Source organism: Cupressus sempervirens, chromosome 6 (assembly GCF_028749045.1).
Source record: "Cupressus sempervirens isolate cs-2001-9-10 chromosome 6, ASM2874904v1, whole genome shotgun sequence".
Taxonomy (NCBI): domain Eukaryota; kingdom Viridiplantae; phylum Streptophyta; class Pinopsida; order Cupressales; family Cupressaceae; genus Cupressus; species Cupressus sempervirens.
Genome location: NC_143123.1, coordinates 65604865 through 65626747, shown reverse-complemented (window position 1 = coordinate 65626747; position 21883 = coordinate 65604865). Strand labels below are relative to the sequence as shown.

The 21883-nt window shown below is 35.1% G+C and overlaps 1 protein-coding gene across 3 annotated transcripts in view; it reads right to left on the bottom strand.

Moving 5' to 3' along the window:
* LOC149551150 (putative plastidic glucose transporter 2) overlaps positions 1–21883 on the bottom strand; it is a 63760-nt gene that overhangs the window by 23866 nt on the left and 18011 nt on the right. For 2 of the 3 annotated variants that reach the window (XM_089786735.1, XM_089786736.1), the window contains 7 exons: positions 8200–8299; positions 7910–8022; positions 7519–7612; positions 5391–5544; positions 3146–3289; positions 2978–3051; positions 2783–2871 (listed from right to left, as the gene is read on the bottom strand). In XM_089786735.1, coding sequence (XP_089642861.1) covers positions 2783–2871; positions 2978–3051; positions 3146–3289; positions 5391–5544; positions 7519–7612; positions 7910–8022; positions 8200–8299 — 768 coding nt within the window. Of the gene's footprint in view, positions 1–2767; positions 2872–2977; positions 3052–3145; positions 3290–5390; positions 5545–7518; positions 7613–7909; positions 8023–8199; positions 8300–21883 lie in introns of all 3 variants that reach the window. The other variant, XR_016352687.1, reaches the window with a different exon arrangement.

The window sequence follows — 21883 nt, the reverse complement described above, 5'->3', positions numbered from 1 at the left end:
CATCATATCTGCCCTTTTGCAATGTTCACATCCTTTCCCTATTACCACCTTCAAAAGGGTCACCACACTTCGTCACTTCTCGCCTTTGAGAGATTCACAACCTTTCATAATTACCACTATTGAAAGATTCACGACCCTTTGTCATGTCCCCAAATTTGAAAGTAATAATTTAATTTAATTAATTAATTCACTGGTCCCAAAATTTAAATAATATAATAAAAGGACCTTTAATTAGTTACTTTAATTAATTAATATGGGCCCAAATTATTATTTGTATTTGTGGTTCCGATTGATTTAATATATCTCAAACCTATTTTTATTTTAGTTTCCGTTGGTAGGTTTTATTGTCGACTATCTTTGTACACCCTCTTTCCCTGATAGTTATTTAAGCACGGCTTGTATGTAGTTGTAGGTATGCATTCTGATTATTTATTTTGTATTGCGAATTCCCGTTGGGATTCTCTGTTGTTCACCATTTCGGAAGTGAAAGATCTTCCCTACTTGGCTTATTCGGTTTCGGTGGGATTCAACCCTCTCACCCTATTCCATTGCATGTAATACTTCATTCGGATCTAGCAAATTAGAGCACCATCTTATTGCAAATATTAATTGAAGGATATTCGTGTTCAATCTCCATTCTTGTTTGGTTTATTGATGAATTCGGATCTATAAATTTATGGTTGCATAACTCAGCATTCCTCCTCTATCCATACACCATCATCCCCCACATCACGAAGTGCATCTTCTGTACTGCAACTGTACAACTTGGACAACTTCGTAACTATATTGCTGCTATCATACCGTACAACTTGTCTTCTCCCCACACTGTACAACCATAGTGACATTCCATAGTACGGCCTCCAGGGAGAACCATACAACCTTCAGGCATCCACCGTACGGTCACTTACACTATCATACGACCATACACTCTACACACTACCATACAAACATCGTACAACCATACACTCTACCGTACTGCCATTAAGGTAATACCGTACTACCTGAAGCACTGACTAGAAGCACTAACCTGAAGCACTGACCCAAAGCATTGGCCACCCGAAGCACTAAGGCAGAACTACCTAAAGCACTGGCCACCCAAAGCACTGACCTGAAGCACTGGCCACCCAAAGCATTGACTGAAGCACTGACTTGAAGCACTAGCCACCCAAAGCACTAAGGGAGAACTACTTGAAGCACTGACCTGAAGCACTGGCCACCCGAAGCACTAAGGGATACTACTTGGAGCACACAAGCAAACTACTTGAAGCACACGAGAAGACTACCTAAAGCATACTACGGGACTTCATAAGGAAACATTAGAACGGAACATTACACCCTTCATCATTGTTGCCGTTTGAGAGGGTTGCAAGCTTTCATCATTGCTATTTTTTGAAGGAGTCAATTTCTTCTTCTTTTTTCTCGTTCTTCTTTTCTCCTGTTAAGTATTTGTTGATTCACATCTTCGGTCCTCAATATCTCTCTTTCAAATGAACTCCTCCCTTTTATATCTCAAGTTTGAGCGGGCCATTGCATGTCTCCTAACATTTCATTAAATTTAATTAACTTGTAATTATATAATATTTTATTTTATTGTATTATTTATTATTGAATCCTACTTCGAAATGGGGGTATTACAAATTGCAAATCTGAAGCTCTCGTATTATGTTAAATTTGTTAATAACTAGTTAGGAGCCAAATGAGGACCCTTTGTTACTGCTGGGGTGCTCTGACTGACCCTTTTGTTAACCAGTCCCATCTTTGGTTCAAGTATGGCTCGTTTTCCAGCATACTTCACACTTGCCAATCTACCATTAGATATATATTTACTCTTGAGTCAGAAGTAGTTTTATGGGAGAGCAAGTTACAGCAATAACCAACTTGATTCAACTATACCAACTTCAATCTTTTGTGATAATCAAGGGGTCCTCAAGATGCTGAAGAAACCATTTTTCCATCATAAAATCACACATTGAAAGTCATAACGACTACATCTGTCATTTCATAATGAAGACTTTCATTTTTATTATTGTTCTACTGCAGATATAAAACTAAACCACCTAGTAGAGATAAACTTGTCAAATTTAAAGTTATCTGATAAACTTGACCATATCAAATTTAGCATTAACGAGCAGTATTAGTCTTTAGATAATGTACAGTTAGACATTGCCGTTACACATATATGTTTGTTGTTCAGGTTGGCTGAACAATAGGGAACTAATTATGCCTCAATCAGTTGTTAATATTTTGTTATTTGGCTTTTGCATGTATTATCAGGATGCTAGCTTTTTTAATTTAGTACTCTTCTGCTGTAGCTTCCTTATTTTTGCAGTGAACTATCTCGGAATGCATACATTCAATTGTAAGAAAGCCTACTGGTCACATAGTGACTTTATATTTCTAAAAGTATTTACACAAAAGCAAATACAAACACTCATCCACAACATTAATTCTAAACTTCTTAGCTCTTCAGAAGCAAAACATGTACAGAAAGATATGTTTCACCATAAGAAAAAATCCAGATAGCTATTTCCATAGGCAGAAATCTCTTTCGCCATTCAATTCTAACACTTAAGTTCACTAAGTTATTCTTTACTCTTGTGTTCTACTTCAGAATCTGTGTTTGAATCCTTGACCTAATTGCTAGCTAAAAGACATAATTCTTAATATATAACACTCCTAAGATTCAACTTAAAAGCTGCACCTTTTATCAAATCACAATAATGACTAAAACTATAAATAATGATCACACCATGAATACATGCTTAACTGTGTATCAACTTACACCAACGTTCCTCCAATCGAAACAAAGGCCTTTCCAAATGGTGATATTGTCAGGCTTGCTGCAGTTGCTTGAACTGCCATTGCTACACCCTGATTCACAAACATTTGAGGCAGTGAATCACAAAACCATTAACTGAAAGACAATAGCTTCCAACAAGCAGAAAATTATTTTAAAAAGTTTGTACTCAAAACCCACCATGCCAAAAAAGCTACATAGTAACAGTATTTTCCTCCCCAGCTTATCCATCAAAAATGATGCTATTATGGATGCTGAAAACCCAGAAGCAATGCAAAGAATTACTCTTCCCATATAAAAAGTGGAATGAAAAGGGGAAGTATAGATTTTTATTTCTTTTGCAAGCACCTGATAAGTTTGCTATTCCCACACAAACATTTGCAAGATCAGGATGTATTCCTGCACTCTTGAAGATTGTAGAAGAGAAGTAAAATACAGCATTTATTCCAGATAGTTGCTGAAATATGAATATTGCTGCTCCAGTTAAGACAACTGTTAACAAAATAAGGCATAATTAGAAGTACTGACGTAGAAACTATCCTCACTGCAATCCTTGATACCTCAAGAAGCTTGTCCTGCTTTGTGTGTAAGAATACAATATTAAACCAGGTCTTTAGTTAAGCAATTGAATATTGAGATTAAATAAATGGCATGAATTACTCTTCCATTAGGTCTGATACCACGTAAAAAAAGCAAATTAATTAAGTGTAGAAGTACAAACACTATTCAAATAACAAAACAAAATTTAAAACTTCAAAGTTGCACAAGGGCAAGGAAAAGAGGGGTTAAGGCAAAGTGTGTGAAGGGGGTGCAATAGTGACTAATATTTGCAGGTGGAGGAGATATGCCAATGGTTGAGTCCAAGGAGAAGACTCAACCATGACAAGTAAAAACAAAAAAAACTTACAATGTTAAAATAATACAGATCATGGGCCGACTTCCCTCTATATTATGAGTGAACTGTGAATTTGAAATATAAAGGAAGCCCCATGATTAATTAGATAATGTTTTCTTGTGATTGGCTAAGCATCAACATTCTTATTGATGATAAATCAACATCATTTATATGCTACTGGACCAGCATTCAAATAATTAAAGGCAGCGAATTCTTTATGAAACGACACATCCCTTCAAAACAAAAGGATGTGACCCAGTTATTAAAGGTATAAATAAGGGGAATTTATTGTGGAGTGGGGGCATCCAACAATCACTGAGAACAATTAAATTAGCAGCCAGCACTCAGAAAAAGCAGAGCACGCGACAACGATCATTATTAGATAATATTATTAATGTCTTAGCATGACAGCAGGGATATAAGAAAGGGACTAAATGATAGTTGAAATAAGAATTTAACAAAATTTGATATTTAGAAGCCAGCTGTTCAGGAAGAGTTGTGATTTAGGAAGGGTTGTAACTACTTCCAAAGGGGCGGCAAGTTGGCAACCTCCAAAAGACATCTCTTTAATCGGGCACTTAAGATATATAGAGAGAGGATTACAATGGAAAAGAGAAAGGTAGATAAATTGATCAAGGATAAATCTAATAAAAGGAATCAGATTGAGTTCTACAGTGATTATGCATTACAACAATAATTTGCAAATCACATTGAACAAAACAAGAAGTGGATCAAAGAAGCAATTATCAATCATCACAGATCATAAAACCCTCATCGGTAAATCAGCCTCGAAGACACAAGACGCCAGCAGACGAATTATCACATATTCAGATCAAACAATGAAAGAGAAATATACAGATCAAATTGTTATCTGCAAATATTCCAATTTCCTGTGGTAATGTAGAGATCAATCTTCAGCTTTTATACATGTGTATATATATGTGCATCTCTGTTATATGCTAATAATTATTAAATATACATAACAGCACTGCAAGAATCCATCAAAAACAGGAAACAAGGAATCTGTATTAAGGGAGAACAGCTTCAGGGGCACCCTGCTACAGTAGCGAACAGGGACTGTTGACAATTCCAAAGAGCTCCAGCCAGTATGTTGAGGGACTGTTGGCAAACCCAGAGAGCTCCAACCATGTAAGAATGAAAGGGGATTTCATAAAGGGAGAATGGTTAAGAAAACCTACCAAGCCTCCTTATTCCATATCTTATATGACTGAAATTCACATACAAATCAGATTTACCATTTATTGACGAATATATGATTTCCCTGTTCTAATAATAGATTTATTTCATGAACAGTGACTGCAATGTTCCCTAAGTTGATTGCAGGTTTCCAGAACAGGCCTAGCTCATGTTATTCTTAAGAATGTACCCATAAAAATATTATATGCTTTCTTTATCTAGTTTTGTGAAGTTAGAGCAAAATATAGAGTGGTAGAGCAAGGGGGCATTACAAGCCAAAGCAGCCCTTCCATATAAAGTTCTTGCAAATGAAACATAAAAAGGGCAAACATATCTTGCACAGTTCAATGAGGTTTATTAGTCACAGTACATTTTAGCAAACTGGTACAAAGAGACCATGACCAAAAATGGGGTGGCTAATATGCATAATTGAGTTAAATTGAATATTTTTTAATTTTATTTTTGCTTTTTGTGATATCAACACTTATCTATATTTCATACCTTTCCGGTGCCGCCTGCTTAGAAGATCTACAAAGCTAACATCTTCAGTTTCTTCTCCCTTATCCGAACGGGTTATCTCTGCCATAGCTAACTTCACATTTGCTGCTCCCCAAAGCCTCTCATATTCACATTCAGCTTCAGCCAATCTTGATTGCTATTTTAAGATAAGGTGAGGAACAAAGATGTCAGTAGTGTAGTCAAGAACTACAATATAAAATATTGCAAAAACTCCCTAAGTAACATGTGAGCAGATAATAAGAGGGCAAAACAAACGAGCGCAATAGTTATGTAAAAACTGTATAGCCAATGTTGCTCTCACATCCCTTTAGAAAAAAATTTGGTTGCCATCATATAGCTTGAGTGCCTAAGCGCTCAAAATCCAATTTGTCATCACCAATAAAGAGGCTTCATTTTAACTGACAGTAATCATTACTCTTGCAAAATTAAATTTTACTTCAGCAAATCAAACGAGACTAAGTTTTATATAGGAACAATAGTCACTCATGCAAATTCATAAAAACTAGATCCTAGAGTCTAATATCCACCAAGAAGGCACAATAGTTATATGAAAACTGTATACACAAAGTTGCTTTCATGTCCCCCTCTGACAACTATTACAGGTTGTTTAGTAACCATTATATAGATTATTGCTTAGTAGTTCACAATCTGATTTGTCATTAGCAATAAAGAGGCTTCATCTTGATTGACAATAATCATCACTCATGCAAATTAGAATTATGCTTCAGCAGATCTGAAGATGCTATATTCTATACAGACTCAGTGTGTCCAAACTTAAAACAAAGCTAGCAAAGAACAAAAGGAGTTGCCAGAAGATGAATCCTCCATTGTTATGAAAACAAGCAATTCAAATATGATAGACATACTCATTTTTGCCTGAAATTTCAACTTCCTTTTCAAAAACCATATTCCTTCATAGACCGCACAACAAGCTTTCTCATAAACCAGAATGTCATCCTATATACCGTCCAAATCTGGAAATAACATGCATATGTGCAACATCTAAATGATTACTTTGACTGGACTAAATTAATGGATATGTCCTAGCAATTTTAGTTTTGAAAGGGGTTTAACTAATGATTGAATCTCTTGTTTCAAGAACTGAGGAATGTAATTAACCATTTCCAATCAAGTATATGTCTGTCAAATTCTTGATATAGAACATTAGCAATTCCTGGAAAGTAAGGCAACTGTTATATGATATGTCAACCAATCAAATAATATTGCTATCAGGATATAACTGTGTAGTTTTTGAGTCAAACTCATTGACTCATCAAACATAAGTAGTGATTTACACGAATCTATCTATCATGAGAATAAATGAAGCACTTAGCACTCATTTGATTTAGGTGATGCTCACAGAAGTGAAGCACTGGGACTTCTTGGAAGGTCACCCATCCCACTACTACTCCAGCTCGAGTGCACTTAACTACGGAGTTTCCTCCATGATTAAACCCACTCTGCTTGCAACCCCATTTGCAAAACCTGCACCAAGTGTTGTGCCTTATGAACCATTCATAAAAGCCCCATAAGCTCATCAATTGATAAGTAGGACCTATTTTTCCACAGCAAGTCAAACTATGATATTGCTATCAGGATTTAACTCTGTAGTTTTTTAGTCAAACTCATTAACTCGTGAATGGTTCATAAGGCACAACACTTGGTGAAGGTTTTGCGAATGGGGTTGCAAGCAGAGTGGGTTTAACCATGGAGGAAACTCCACAGACCTCCCCAGAAGTCCCGTTGCCTCACCTCTGTGAGCATCACCTAGATCCAATCAGTGCTAAGTGTTTCATTTATTCTCAAGAGAGATGGATTCATGTGAATGACTACTCATGTTTCATGAGTCAATGAGTTTGACTCAAAAACTACAGAGTTAAATCTTGATAGCAATATCATAATTTGACTTGCTGTGGAAAAATATGTCCTACTTATCAATCAAATAATCCTTAGCTTCAATTTTCTTGACCTAATTCAAGTTAAGGAAGGCCAAAAAAATGCCTGTGGATGGTATCAATTAATATTTAATTTTTCTGAAAGTAGAAATAAATTCAACATAGCAGATTCATGCAAATTTACATAAAATCAAATTATCAGAAAAGAAAACAACCTTGACTAGCCATTGTGGGCTTTCAGCACAAAGTTCCATTCCCAAAGCTAATAAAGCTGCCGGTATAGCAGACATCCAGAAGCACACCCGCCACCTAATAACAAATCCAGCTTCAAATGCATCAAACAAAATAGTACTTATAGTGCTTGTTGGCAGCAGCAGCAAACAAGTGAAATACAAACAAATATAACTGGATAACAAAGAAGAGCACTTTAAAAAGAGGCAAATGAAACTGCAAAACCAAAGCCCAGCCACTAGAAATCCACTATAATTCCTTCAAGCATTATCTATTACAAGTAAGCTCCTGTAATTCCTTCCAGAATTATCTATTATGAGTATGGATTGTGCTCATTCAAGATATCAGCAATAAAATTACTTTGTAGAAGCTCACCATCCTGGAATGCTTTTTGCAGGGATGCCAATGAACAAAGCTCCTAGAATACCTACGCAAGTTGCAATTTGACAAAGGCTTCCATATGTTCCCCTCACATGTGCTGGTGAGATCTATCATTAGAAGAGAAAAATAAAAACGTTAGATGTTGTCTATTTCACTTACATAAGTTATGTATAAATTCATATACTGGTGTATGTGCATGTGACTAGAAAGAAAAAGAAGATGCCACTGCAATAGATAGTTTGTAATTTGTATGCATATTGAACACCTATTTCTGTAACACTTACCTCAGTTACATATAATGATGTGACAGGCCCAGCAAGACCTACTCCAGCTCCAACTATTAATCTCCCCAAAAACATAGCATTTGAGTTTGTTGACATTGCACTGAAATACAATCATTAATAAGTTAATGAGCTAATTACCGGTTTATAAATGATAACAAAGTTCTCAAGCTGCATACTCTTCTTCTAATTAGTAAGAATACATATACAAAATCTAATCTAATAAAATATAATAAGAAAAGTGTGATCATTAATATATGGTAAAAAGATCGAAGATCAAAGAAATTAATATTATATTCTAGATCCCCAATATGTCATGCCTGTGGTGAGCAACTGAAACTAGGGCTTTAGCTTTGTGGGCAGAAGCTCATATGGTGAATTTCCATGGCAAAGGCAGCTTGATTCAAAGGCAGGGACTTCAGCTCGAATTTTTGTTGGATATGGGCAACAGTGTCCTGAAGATTGGTTAGACAAGGCAAAGGGATGTTTACCTGACCTGCGACCTTAGAGCAGAGTAATACAGCCTTCATGTGCTACCGGAGGTCAAAATATAGGGCTTGGCATTGCAGCCAATGCCTAGGCTCGAAGCAAGGCCACAGCATGCTTTGCGACACAGGGAGCTCAATATACCTCTGTCTGTTAATAAGGAGTGCTTATCTTTAGATCTGGCAAATCTTCTAGGTAGCAAAGTAGAACATGACTGGCCTAAGCAAAGGCTTCAACCTTTTCAATGTATTGATGCCTCTCTCACTGTATGTCTGGGGGAGTGTAATTCCAGAGATATGACTGAATAATAAATTTTTGGGGTTCATAGGCCACTTGAGGATTCTGGCTGAGCCTATCCAATTTGCACACATGGATTACAAACACTTGGTGCCATAATCTAGGCAGTGATGTAAAAATCTATCCGCGTATGAAGTTCTTTTGTAGCATTTTTAAATTTTTTGACAATGTACATGACAGAAATACAATACTATGCAAGAACTAATGGAGTTGGGACCAGTATGGCATCCATCCTTCGATCCAATAACTGAATCCTTCCATGAGTCCTAAACTAGGTAAGATTCTTATTACGATAATAGATAAGCGTCTATTATTAGTTAATGGTAATCTATTTGTAATCTATTGTAAATATTAGAATGTTTATCATATTTAGTTAGCTATAAATAATTGTTAGTCTTCTCTTAGCTAGAATAGAAAGTTTCTATTTTTTACGATTGTTTCCTAAGGAAACATCGCTCCATTCCTTTGTATATATTGACCTCTCAGTCTCTGTTAATAACAAGCATTTTACCAATTACTTCATAATATGGTATAAGAGCCAATACTTCAAAAAAATTATATTTTCATTTTAAAATTATTTGCTAAAGATTTTTCGATATTATTTCTAATATTATCTCTAAAGCCCATCTCAGGCTTCTGTTTTTTCAAGAAATTCCTCTATTCTCACCTGGTTCTTGGCTAGGGTTTGACAATCTGAAAATCATGTTCATCCAAAACGAAGGTTTTTTTTATCAACGGTCGTTTTTCTTCTATTTGCAACTGGTAAAAATCGTGCTCTCTTTGCACACATCGCAACTTTTTTTATAGACGGCACTCTCTCTGCACATCAAGTCTTTTCCAATAGATCTCTTTGCAAATCGTGGCTACTGCACTGAGGGTTTTGCTCACAATTTTCTCTACAAATCGCGTCTGGAAACATCATGATTTTCTGCTTGCAACTTGCGATTTTCTGTCAAAAAATTAGTGACTACACGGGCTTCCTTGTATGCTTGCACTGCAGTTGTTGTGACTAGTTATTTTGTGCAAAATCGCGGTATGCATGGACTGTTTTCTACGATTGCGCATCCATTTTTCAATGGCATTTTTTTGGGGTGAACAAGCCCTTCTGTTTGTATCACATCTTCATTCTCAATGTTGCCTCAACTAAACGCCCCTATGCGGAAAAAAAAAAAAAGGGACTTTTTACACCAGAAAACTTCATTTTTCCTACAAACTTTGACTTCCATGGCCACCAACTAGGGACTTGCTTGAAAATCCTACTTTTTGACCTCGATTTTTTACTAATTTCAAATTCTTGGTGGGTTTTTTGAGAGCTCAACTAGGTTGTCGTCAAATTTTTTGGGTGCCTTGATTTTTGAGCCAGCGAATCCAGAAACATATCCTTTCTGGGTTTTTTGAACTCTCTTTTGGGCACCCCTTCAAATTTTTGGGGTCTTCCATTTTTTTCCTTGAAAAATGTGCCTTCACAAATTTTCACGCTTTTTCATTGGAAAACATCCTATGGCATCATTGACCAATATTCTACTCGAGAGCAATTCAAAATTCAATGGTTGGAATTATGGCACTTGGAAGCAGCGGACCATAGCAATTTTTGAATATCGAAATATCGATCAAATTGTTCTCAGTGTTACATAACGTTTGATTGCCCCCAGTACTGATTAAGATACATGGGATCTGAATAATTAGGAGGCAGTGATGTTTCTCAAATTATCCGTAGCTGATGATCAGCTCTCTCAGATTCCATCCAACAAGACAACTGCCAAGATATGGGCACATTGTAATAACCACCCCTTTTTTGTTTTTTGAGGAGACTTGCAAACCACTAAGTATTATCAATTAGAGTGTAATTTTCAAAATGGCATTTTGACAAACACTTAGCAACATACAACAATCAATATGCAAAGTCAAGAACCTCCTTATTTGCTAATAAAATATTGATTTTGCAATAGAAATGTTTTCATACAATTGTCTTATAGGCTGCAACAAATATTCAAACTGATATTTAACAATTACAATGCCTAAAATGAACAGTATGATGGAAGGAACCTAGAAGTAGTGATCTGCAAATGAAATGACAACATCCCAACTTTTTTACCATCAAGAGTGGGCAAGAAAACTCAATGCAACAATGTTCATGCACTGTAGCAGCACTATTCACGACACTATAGCAATTTCACTATTCACAAGCACTATAGCAAAACATTGTGCACGCACACAGTAGCAAAATCACTATTCACACACTCTAGCAAAATCACTATTCACGGCCACTGTAGCAAAAACACTATTCACGGCTACATAACCTGAACTTCAGAGCTCTTAAATCATGTGTAAAATCACGAATAAATCCCACTGTGTTTCCTAAATGAAAACACCCGATAATCCTCCTGACTGTATCTTTCAACAGCAAAGAGAATGCTAGCAAAGAGGGGTTTCATCCTCCAAGCTCAACAATTAGATTTCCTAGAAATCCAACGGCATAATAATAATATAATCCAAGCATGCCCCAACTCATTCCAGCCAAGAGAATATAAAGTCCCCCCTAGGAATCAACTTCATTTGCATAAGCAATGTGGGATAAATCGGAAATACCTTTTTAAAACAACTTTATAATAAAGTGACTTAATTGATAAGTCTTTTATTTAATTATCACTTTATAATGAAGTAAATTAACTTTGGCATTAAAATCATGAGTCGAACTCAGAATGCCATGTATGATAGCTCATTGGAAAGAGCTCAACCAAATCTACCAAGCCAAACACCTGAAATTTCCATATCACTTGACTCCCATTGACTTACTAAAGTTAGTAACTCCTGAAAATAATGCCAAATGAGCTCCCTAACCACTCCACTAGCCTATGGAAGCTCCTGTCATAGGCTAATCTATTGAGCCTAATGGTCACATTAAGTAGGGGACATTACACCCATCTCAAAGGTCTTCATGAGACTTCTGACAAAAGCAGAGCTTTCTTCTTGAAGAACACTCTGTTTTCTATTATCACGGATGAGCGAACCTCGCTCCAAGCTCACCTGAATAGGATTCAGGAAATCTATTATTAGTTGCTTGCCATTGGTCGCAAGATGGAGGAAGAGGACATTGTGGTTATCACTCTCCAGAGTTTACCAAAGTCCTACAAGCATTTTATCGAGACTCTCAACATCACGTCCTCTGGTGTTGATCTCCATGGAGTTCACTGGTCTCTGCACACTTCTACTTCAACAAGATTGGTGGAAACAACAATTAGGTAGCAATTCCAACTCCACCTCCACAGAACAAGCCTTTGTTGCCAAATCCTTTCAGAAGGATAAAGGCAAGTCTTTGTAGTCTTCTTAGCAAAAGTCCTCTTCTTCAACTACAGAACTTTCAGAAGGATAAAGGCAAGTCTTTGTAGTCTTCTTAGGAAAAGTCCTCTTCTTCAGCTACAGAAGGCTCCCGGAAGAAGAACATTCAATGCAACTATTGCCACAAATTTGGTCACATGAAGGTTGAATGTCAAAAATGCTTAGCTGCCCAATCTAAGTAATTAGGTTCGCAACCCAAAGCAAACAGTGCAGAGCACACTAAGTAAATGGAATTTGTCTTTTACACCTTCATGGCTAAAAGACCTATCGATCATGTGAAGTGATCTACTTGGTACATTGATTCAAGTGCCTCTCGTCACTTCACCCACCGCAGAGATAGGTTCACTGACTACCAGCCTTAGTCATATTCTATTATTTTTGGTGGCAGAGAAGAGTACACTGTTTTTGGTAAAGGTAACATTCAAATTTAGTCTGCTAGGAGAAATCTCATTTTCCTCGATGTGTACTACATTCCAAGAATGGAACTAAATCTACTCTTAGCCAGTCAGTTACTACGACATTCTCCATAGTTGGATGTCACCTTCAGTTCACATCAGTGTACCATCACTGATAAGGCGACTCAAACAATTGTTGCAATGGGTCTTGAGGATCATGATCTTTTTTGACTTACTAATTTGGGTGATTCTAGGGACTTAGCTATGGCTACCCGACGGTCTGCTAGCACACTTTGACATCAACGGTATGGGCACTTAAATGTGCATTATCTCTCTCAACTTCCTCAGGAAGAGCTTGTCCTCGATTTGCCAGAGATTTAGACTCGACAGCTTGGAGTTTGTGATGCATGCCACGCTAGGAAGCAACATCGCACACCTTTCACCAATTGCGATTCATGTTGAGCTTCTCAAGTACTTCAGCTTGTTCATGCCGATATCTACGGCCCTATGGCCACTCCTTTTGTCCTAGGGTTCAGGTAATTTTTGTTGTTTGTTGATGATTTCAATCGAAAAATGCAAGTGTATTTTCTTATAAAGAAATCAGATGCATTTCTTGTATTTCAAAAGTTCAAACCTTTAGTTGAAAAAGAGTCTAGGAAATCTATTATTACTCTTAAATCAGACAATGGGGGGAATTTTGTTCTAATGAATTCTCTAACTTCTTGGATACTCATGGCATCAAATGCCAATTAACCACACCCCACACAGTTAAATATAAGGTTCTTTGATAGAGATAAACTATAATTGCAGACTATACAAACTCATATTTACTTACTTGTATCTCAAATTGACTGTGTTGTTGAATGGTGCAGATCTTCAACTTTGGATAGCAGTCTGTGTAAGATAATCTTCAAACTTGAATGCCAATGGAAGATCGATGAGCTTGTCTTTTGTTTACCTACAGGGAGAGCAATCACTGGGACTATATATGCCTTGTTATTGATATATTTTCTCAACAACTGCTCAGCATCATTTATATAAGAATGGAGAGTTACGTCTCCATAGAGACATGGCTCTCCGTGGCCAAAGGCCACACAGGGTCATGCCCCTACGTGGGCATAACTAATATTAGTTTCAATTATAACAAATGTACTTTATCTACTTTGCAATCGACCGCAAAACAGAAATATACAAGGCCCCAATAACAATAGTTTCTTCAAGGATAAGAGCCCGATTAAGATGAAGTCATTTTATGAACAATTGAATATATATATATATATATATATATATATATATATATATATATAATAATATTTGTGTATATATAAATATAGGTATATATTTATATATTCTCACCAGTAAAACAGAGTTCATGTAAATCATGAATTCAAGTGCTCAATATCACTTCGACTAATGCTATACATCAACACTCCCTCTAAGCAAGGGAGAAGTAACAAACTCTTCAAGAGACACCGAAATATAAAATATTTGTACATAACACATTATCTAACTTTAATACTTTGAAATAGTGACTTCTCAAATAATTATAATCACCATGTTGTGAACACTATCATAACATATATTATGAACTCTAATTGTCCAAAACAATATCTAGAGTAATCATAATGCATTCATTATCAATGACTTCTAGCGTGTCCAAAAAAAAATTGTTATAATAACAGGCCAATCATTTGCAAGATCGTCACCTTACAAAGATTAGCTTCTGAATATATATGTCCATGAAAGATCGTCACCTTTCATTACATATCCGATGCAACTAACAACCATAGAAGCATAAACACATATTAATTTAAATTTAAATTCAATATTCAACATTACAATTAAATCATACCAAGTTTTCCTATGAAGTATTCCAATTTCACTTTGGCAAGAGGCTTGGTAAAAATATTTATTGTTTGCTCATTAGTACTTATGTACTCTAGTTTGATAACACCTCAATCTACCATATCTCGAATGTAATGATAAGGAATTTCAATATGCTTAGACCGATTGTGAAAAATTGGATAAGCTGAACGCTTGATACAACACTAATTATCGCAGTGAACAACGGTGGACTTCAAAGGCTTCTTAAACAAATCAACAAGTAACTTTCATAACCATAAAGCTTCTCTGGCTCCCAAGGAAGAGGCTATATATTCTTGTTACATCCCAATTTTTTACCCAATCTAAAATGTTCATATAGCCGTTGAGGTTCACATGAAGTCAGTTGACAGTTAAAATTTGTTATAATTTTGCAAAATGGTAAGATGGTTAAGTCGTTATAATTTTATAGGAAAATAACATGCTAGTTGATTATTTATCATGAATTCATGGAATTGAAAAGACGGTTAGCCTCTATGATTATTTATGATTAATAACTTGTTATGGTAATATGATTTAACTGCAGAGAATTTCCCTTGTAAGGAGCACTTCAAAGGGGTGGAAGCATTGTCAAAAAAGAATTGGGCACAGGAGCATCACCATCACTGGGTAAATGGGTGCGAATCATGAATCACCATGATTGAGGACCTAGCGACTGCATAACAGGATACACACATTAGATACGCATAAGTTATTAAATAAACATTTAAAATATTAATCATTTTAGCTTAATTAATGCATACCTCAAATGATTTTTGGTTGACTTTTCCACCACATCATTATAATACATATTTATGTACGTACACATACATATAAATTAAAGGTGACATCATAATATTATTCTTATACAAGATTTTATCTATTTAATACATGCATTTAAATGCATAATGCATGTACAAGATAAAATAAATCTTTCAAGATGAAACATGTATTTAGATATACATATTTAAAAGGTACAACCTTGGATAAACATTACTATGTGCCATCTTAATAAAATATATTTACGTGCAAGTAAATAAATATGTTTATAATATTATTTTGATTTATAACCTTCAAGTTCTTTTCCATATTTATTCAATTCTTTTTAGAAACCGAAATACACGCTTGGCATATAATATCAATGTTCAAGAAGACAAAACTTTTAATTCTTTAAGAGTTATGGCTTCTTGGAAGCCTTGATATATCGAAGGTCTCTATATATTTGGAAGCCATGAGAAACCCGAAGAACATGAATCGAATTCTCCCTCCTCACGATATACCTCTGCATATTTTTGTTCTGCTATTCCCTTTCCTTATTACTAGTTTGTTGGAAGTCATGATTCATAATCACACTGAGATTACATTTGGAATTTCTCTCGTGAAGGTATTGGTTGATAGCGTTCAGCCAAGCCTCATTTTATCTTCAGAAACTTCTAGGTTATGTGGTCAGTTTCCCATACTTGAAAGAAATATAATTTTTTTTTATCAATTATTACTGCACTTTCAGCAGAAAGGAATATTTCCATAAAATATTGTACTTCATCTTTGTTCAATGTCACCGAATAGGGGTTCTCAGTGAGACAATTATTCCCATGCTGAGTCAAGATCAAATGTTCATAACAAGTTTATACATCTTTATTTTACTACTATAAGTCAGAATCAATGGGTAATTTATGAAAGTCTTTAGATGTTATTCTCAAACCATAGAAGCTATGAGATACTGAAACATGTGATATTCATACATTAGCTGAGGATCAGCAGAATGAATTGGTTTACTCTGAGATTTTAACACCTGGGACTCACCCGACCGAATGGCCAAGGAAGGGGTGAAGAGGTGATAAAGGAATCTACAGTAACATGGAAAACAAAATAAAAAAAGATACAACAATAATATATTATTTTCAAAAGGGAAATCATTTAATAGCTCATGCATGTCCAATTCATTCTCTATTGTCAAGTCGAGTAGTGTGTTTAAGTACCAGGATGCTCAGTGGTTGACAAAGTGTTCCATGTCTATTCCGAGTAGGAAGGGCCTTTCTAATTAGAGAAAGTGTGAGGATAAGTTTGAGGTCCGTGGTTGGGATATTAAGCCCCTAACAATGTTTCCCCTCCCCACAAAATGTCAGGACATATATCAGAGAAAGATGAGCATTCAAACATTTATTGGTAACAAGTATTTTTACTTTTATGATATTTATACAAGTAGAAGATATGATGGATTAATTTATATTGTTGAATTCAGTTATTTCTTTTAATGTAAGCAACCTTTCTCGTCAATGTAATTGGTAACCTGTTAGATCGGATGATCTTCCAACTGAATATGGAATATATCTATATGCAAGAGATAGGATTGTTATTTCAGTCTTTCATTTATAAGCATAATGATTATGAGCATATCTTCTAGTCTTATGTTATTGCCGCAGTTAAGCAATTGGAAGAAAAGAAATAAAACAAAGGTATCTGATGCCCTAGATGATATAGTGGTATTTGATGTCCTAAACGATACAGTGGTATCTGATGCCCTAAATGATACAATGGTATCTAATGCCCCAAATGATACAGTGGTATCCGATGCCCTAAATGATCAAATGGTAATTGATGCCCTCATTAACACAGTGGTATGTGATGCCCTAAATGATACAGTGGTATCTGATGCCACTAAATGATGCAGTGGTATTTGATGCCTTAAATGATACAGTGGTATTGACGCCCTAAAATATACAATGGCATTGACACCCTAAAAGATATAGTGGTATTTGATGCCCTAGATAATATATTAGTATTTGTCATTATGATATAGTAGTACAACTATTTGTTCCTTAAGAGATTATTTTATGGACTAACTTGGGTTTTGCATAAGCATCCTTAGACAGGTTTCGGTTTGAATACTACGATATGTAGATTTTAAATTCTTGAGTAAATTCATTGATGGTATCTTCAATTGTTAGTTATGAGTTTTCTGTTTAAGTAATTGTAACTGTTAATCTCATTCACATGAACATAATCGATATAACTGTCTTCCTATGAATATGAAGTAATAACTGTATATCTTTGATATGTTAGTTGTTAGTTAAGACCCGGAAAAAGTGTTTGTTACAATTTTGCTTCAGTAGAGCTTAATGCAACTAAGGATTGTTTTCTATTGAACCAAGAAATCATCCCAAATCCAAGATTGAAGCAACATTCAGAAGTACTTTTAAGTTCAATTGAGTTGCCTACCCAATTAGAATTTGAATATCCATGAAGATTGATTTCGACTTAATCCTATCTGATTCCCATGCCAATAGTACCTCTTAGATATCTTAAGATATATTTGGCTACCATTAGATGTATCTTTTTGGTGCACGCATGAACTGACTTAAGGTATTAGTAGCATAACATATATCGGGACGAGTATTCACCAAATACATTAAGGATCCAATGATCTGCCTATAGTGAGCAGGATTCATAGGTTCAGATTTAATCATGAAGGTTGACTTCCACAGGAGTAGTAGCTAGTTTACAATCCATCATTCCAAATTTTGTCAAAATATCAATAGTATATTTTCCCTGGTTCAGAAAAATGTACTTCCCCTTTTGCCAGACTTCTAGTCCTAGGAAGTAGTGGAGAAGACCTAGATCTTTCAAATCAAACTCTCTTGTTAGTTCTTGCTTGCACTTGTTTATAAGATGTTCTTCACCTGTTATCAACAAATCATCAACATATAACACAAGAATAATTATGTCATCACCATCTATTTTGAAGCATAAGTTAGGATCAGCTTCATTCTTAGAATACCCTAACTTTGTTAGATAGTTGTCTATTCTTTCATACCATGCTTGGGAGCTTATTTAAGACCATATAGTGTTTTCTTTAACTTACACACATGAGAATTTCTGTTATAAGTGATAAACCCTTCTGGTTGCTCAATATAAACTTCTTTTTCAATTTCACCATTTAAGAATGCTATTTTAACATCTATTTGATGAACTTTCCATCATTTGGATGCTGCAATTGCCAAGATAGTTCTAACAGATGTGTATCTAGCAACTGTGACAAAGGTTTCTTCATAATCGATACCTTCCTTTTGAGAGAACCCACGTGCTACAATCTGGCTTTGTATTTTTCAATGCTGCTATCAAGTGCATGCTTGATTTTGTAAAGCTACTTAGAAGAAACAATTGATTTGTTCTTAGGTCTGGGTACAACATCCCATAAATCATTTTTTAGTATAGAACTATATTCTTCAATCATTGCTTCTTTCCAAGGTTTTCTTGATAAGGCTTCTTCAACATTTGAAGGTTTTGTGATAAGTTCAGTTAATAGTACCACATAACATGACCAATTTCTTGTTCTCTTTCTTTCTCTAATTACTTCATCAGAGAAAACATGATTCTCTTCTATCATTTTCCTAACCCAAAGTGGCCTCTTTTTATTGTTAGCATTGTCAATATTCTCAGGATTTGAAATAGTAGGTGAAGGAGGTTTAGTATCATTCTCCCTCTCAATTTCTACTAGGTGATCTTCATCTATTTTAGTGACAAATTTTGTATACGATTCATCACTGTTCTTAGAAAGATTGAAAGCAATATCTTCTTCAAATTTAACATCTCTACTGATCTCAATTGTTCTTTGACCCAGAGCATAGATCATGTAGCCTTTGGTTGTTTCACTGTATCCAATGAGTATTCCCTTGTTTCCAGATGGTTCTAGTTTTGTTCTTTTCTCTTTAGGAATATGAATATAAACAGGACACCCAAATATTTTTAGGCGACTTAGATCTAGTTTGATAACCATAAATACTTCTTCAAGAGTGGTGTTTTCTAATACTGAGTGAGGACATATATTTTGAATGTACACTGAGTGTTAAATGCTTCAGCCCAAAAGGAAGTATGAAGATTTTGGTTGTGCATCATTGCTCTAGCTAATTCAATAATTGATCCATATTTACGCTCTGTAACTCTATTCTGTTGAGGATTATATAGTACAAAAAACTCCCTCTTAATCCCAACAGTATTGCAGAAATCTTTGAAAATTTCAGAGATGTATTCACCTCCATTGTTTGATCTTAGAATTTGTTTTTTTGTCCTAACTGGTTTTCAACTAGAGCTTTGAATTCTTTGAATTTTGATTAAACTTCAATTGATTCCTTTTGTTTGAGGAAGTAGATCCAAGTTCTTCTAGAATAGTCATCAATAAAAATTACATAATAGAGACATCCATTTAGGGAAGATATAGACATAAGACCACATAGGTCTATATGAATAAGTTCAAATACAGATTTTGATTTGTGAACACTTTTAGGAAAGGATTGCTTGGTGTTTTTGCCTAGGGCACATCCTTTGCAAATGCCTAATTGATCAGTTTTCAAACTAGGTAATACTTTTACAATTTTCCCTATTGATGACAATGCACGGAAATGGAGGTGGCCTAGTCTCCTATGCCAAATTTTGGTAGAATTTGATGTTTCATGGCATAGGGCTAAATTTTGTTGATTACAAAGTTTATCTAAACTTCCATCTCTAAATTCAATAGATATAGCTTTCTTGATGTTAGAGTTATTTGGCCAAGATATTACTGTATCCTCTTGAAAGGTGATTCTGAATCCTTGATCAGCAAGACCGGAGATAGAAAACAAATTTCTTTTTATACCAAGTACGTATAAAACATTTTTAAGTTGGAGAGTGATACCTAAATTTATATGAATTGAGCAAGACCCAATAACTTTAATCGGATGAGTAGAATTATCTCCAATGGTTCTTCTGAGGAGTATTCTGAGAAGCTTTCAAATTTGTCTCTAAAACCTGTAATATATCGAGATGCTCCACTATCTATAATCCAAGTGTTCTTGTTGGAGTTTAATTCACTTGATAGAGCTAGATAATATGCAAGGTTTTCTTCTTTTTCTTCTTCCTCTTCTTTGAGGGCTGCTTGAATTCTTTTTCGTTTAGGGCAGAAGTTGTGAGAGTGACCAATTTTGTCACATTTGAAGCATTTTACTTTTGACCAATCTTGTTTCTTATATGGTTTGTTAAATTCCTTCTTATTATGTTTGAATTTTCCTTTCTTGTTTGAATTTGCATGAAGAGCTTGAATGTCTCCCTCTTGATTTATGCTTAATCCTCTTGAAACTAATCTTGATTCTTCTTGGGTGCATTCATTTTCGAGTAATTCAAATTTAGGAAGCTCGAGTTGGGAGCTTAGACCTCAAATAAAGGTTTCCCAAGATAGTAGAAGTCCTCTTAAAACTATAATGCTAAGTTCTTTGTCATCAACTTGACTTTCAATTGTTGCAAGTTGATCTTTTACTTCAAAGATTCTTAGAAAATAGGACGTAATTGACTCCCCATTATTCATCTTTATGTATAGAAGATCTTTCTTTAAAGTTAGCAATCTACTAGTATTATTGATTTCAAAAGTGTTCTTAATAGTAGAGAATATCTCAAATGTAGTTTTAACACTAGATATAGAAGGGAGAATACGATCCTTTACGGAGTCTATAACAATTTTCATGGCCTTGTTGTTGCGTCTTTTCCATGTCGTTTTATCTGGATCATTTTTAGGAATGGATTTGTTTGATTCTATGTACTCTTCTAATTCCATTTCTCTTAGTATTATCGTGACTCAAATTTTCCATGATGAAAAGTTTGATGCTCCCTCAAGTCTATCCTCTAATCTTACGTGATTATCCATTTTGAATTTGAGGATAAAATTCTACATTTGATAAATTTGAGATTTTAGTTTTAATTTTGATTAATAGAATTTCCTATCAGGATGGCTCTGATACCATGTTAAATATAAAGATCTCTAATAGAGATAAACTATAATTGCAGACTGTACAAACTTAGATTTACTTATATCTCAGATTGACTGTGTTGTTGAATGGTGCAAATCTTCAACCTTGGATAGCAGTCTGTGTAAGATAATCTTCAAACTTGAATGCCAACGAAGGATCGATGAACTTGTCTTTTGTTTACCTACAGGGAGAGCAATCGTTGGGACTGTATATGCCTTGTTATTGATATATTTCCTCAACGACTGCTCGGCGTCATTTATATAAGAATGGAGAGTTACGTCCCTGTAGAGACATGGCTCTACTTGGCCACGTAGGGTCATGCCCCTACGTGGACATAACTAATATTAGTTTCAATTATAACAAATGTAATTTGTCTACTTTGCAATCAGCGGCAGAACAAAAATATACAAGGCCCCGATAATAATAGTCTCTTCAAGGATAAGAGCCCGATTAAGATGAAGTCATTTTATGAACAATTGAATATATATATAATCATATGTGTATATATATATATAGGTATATATGTATATATTC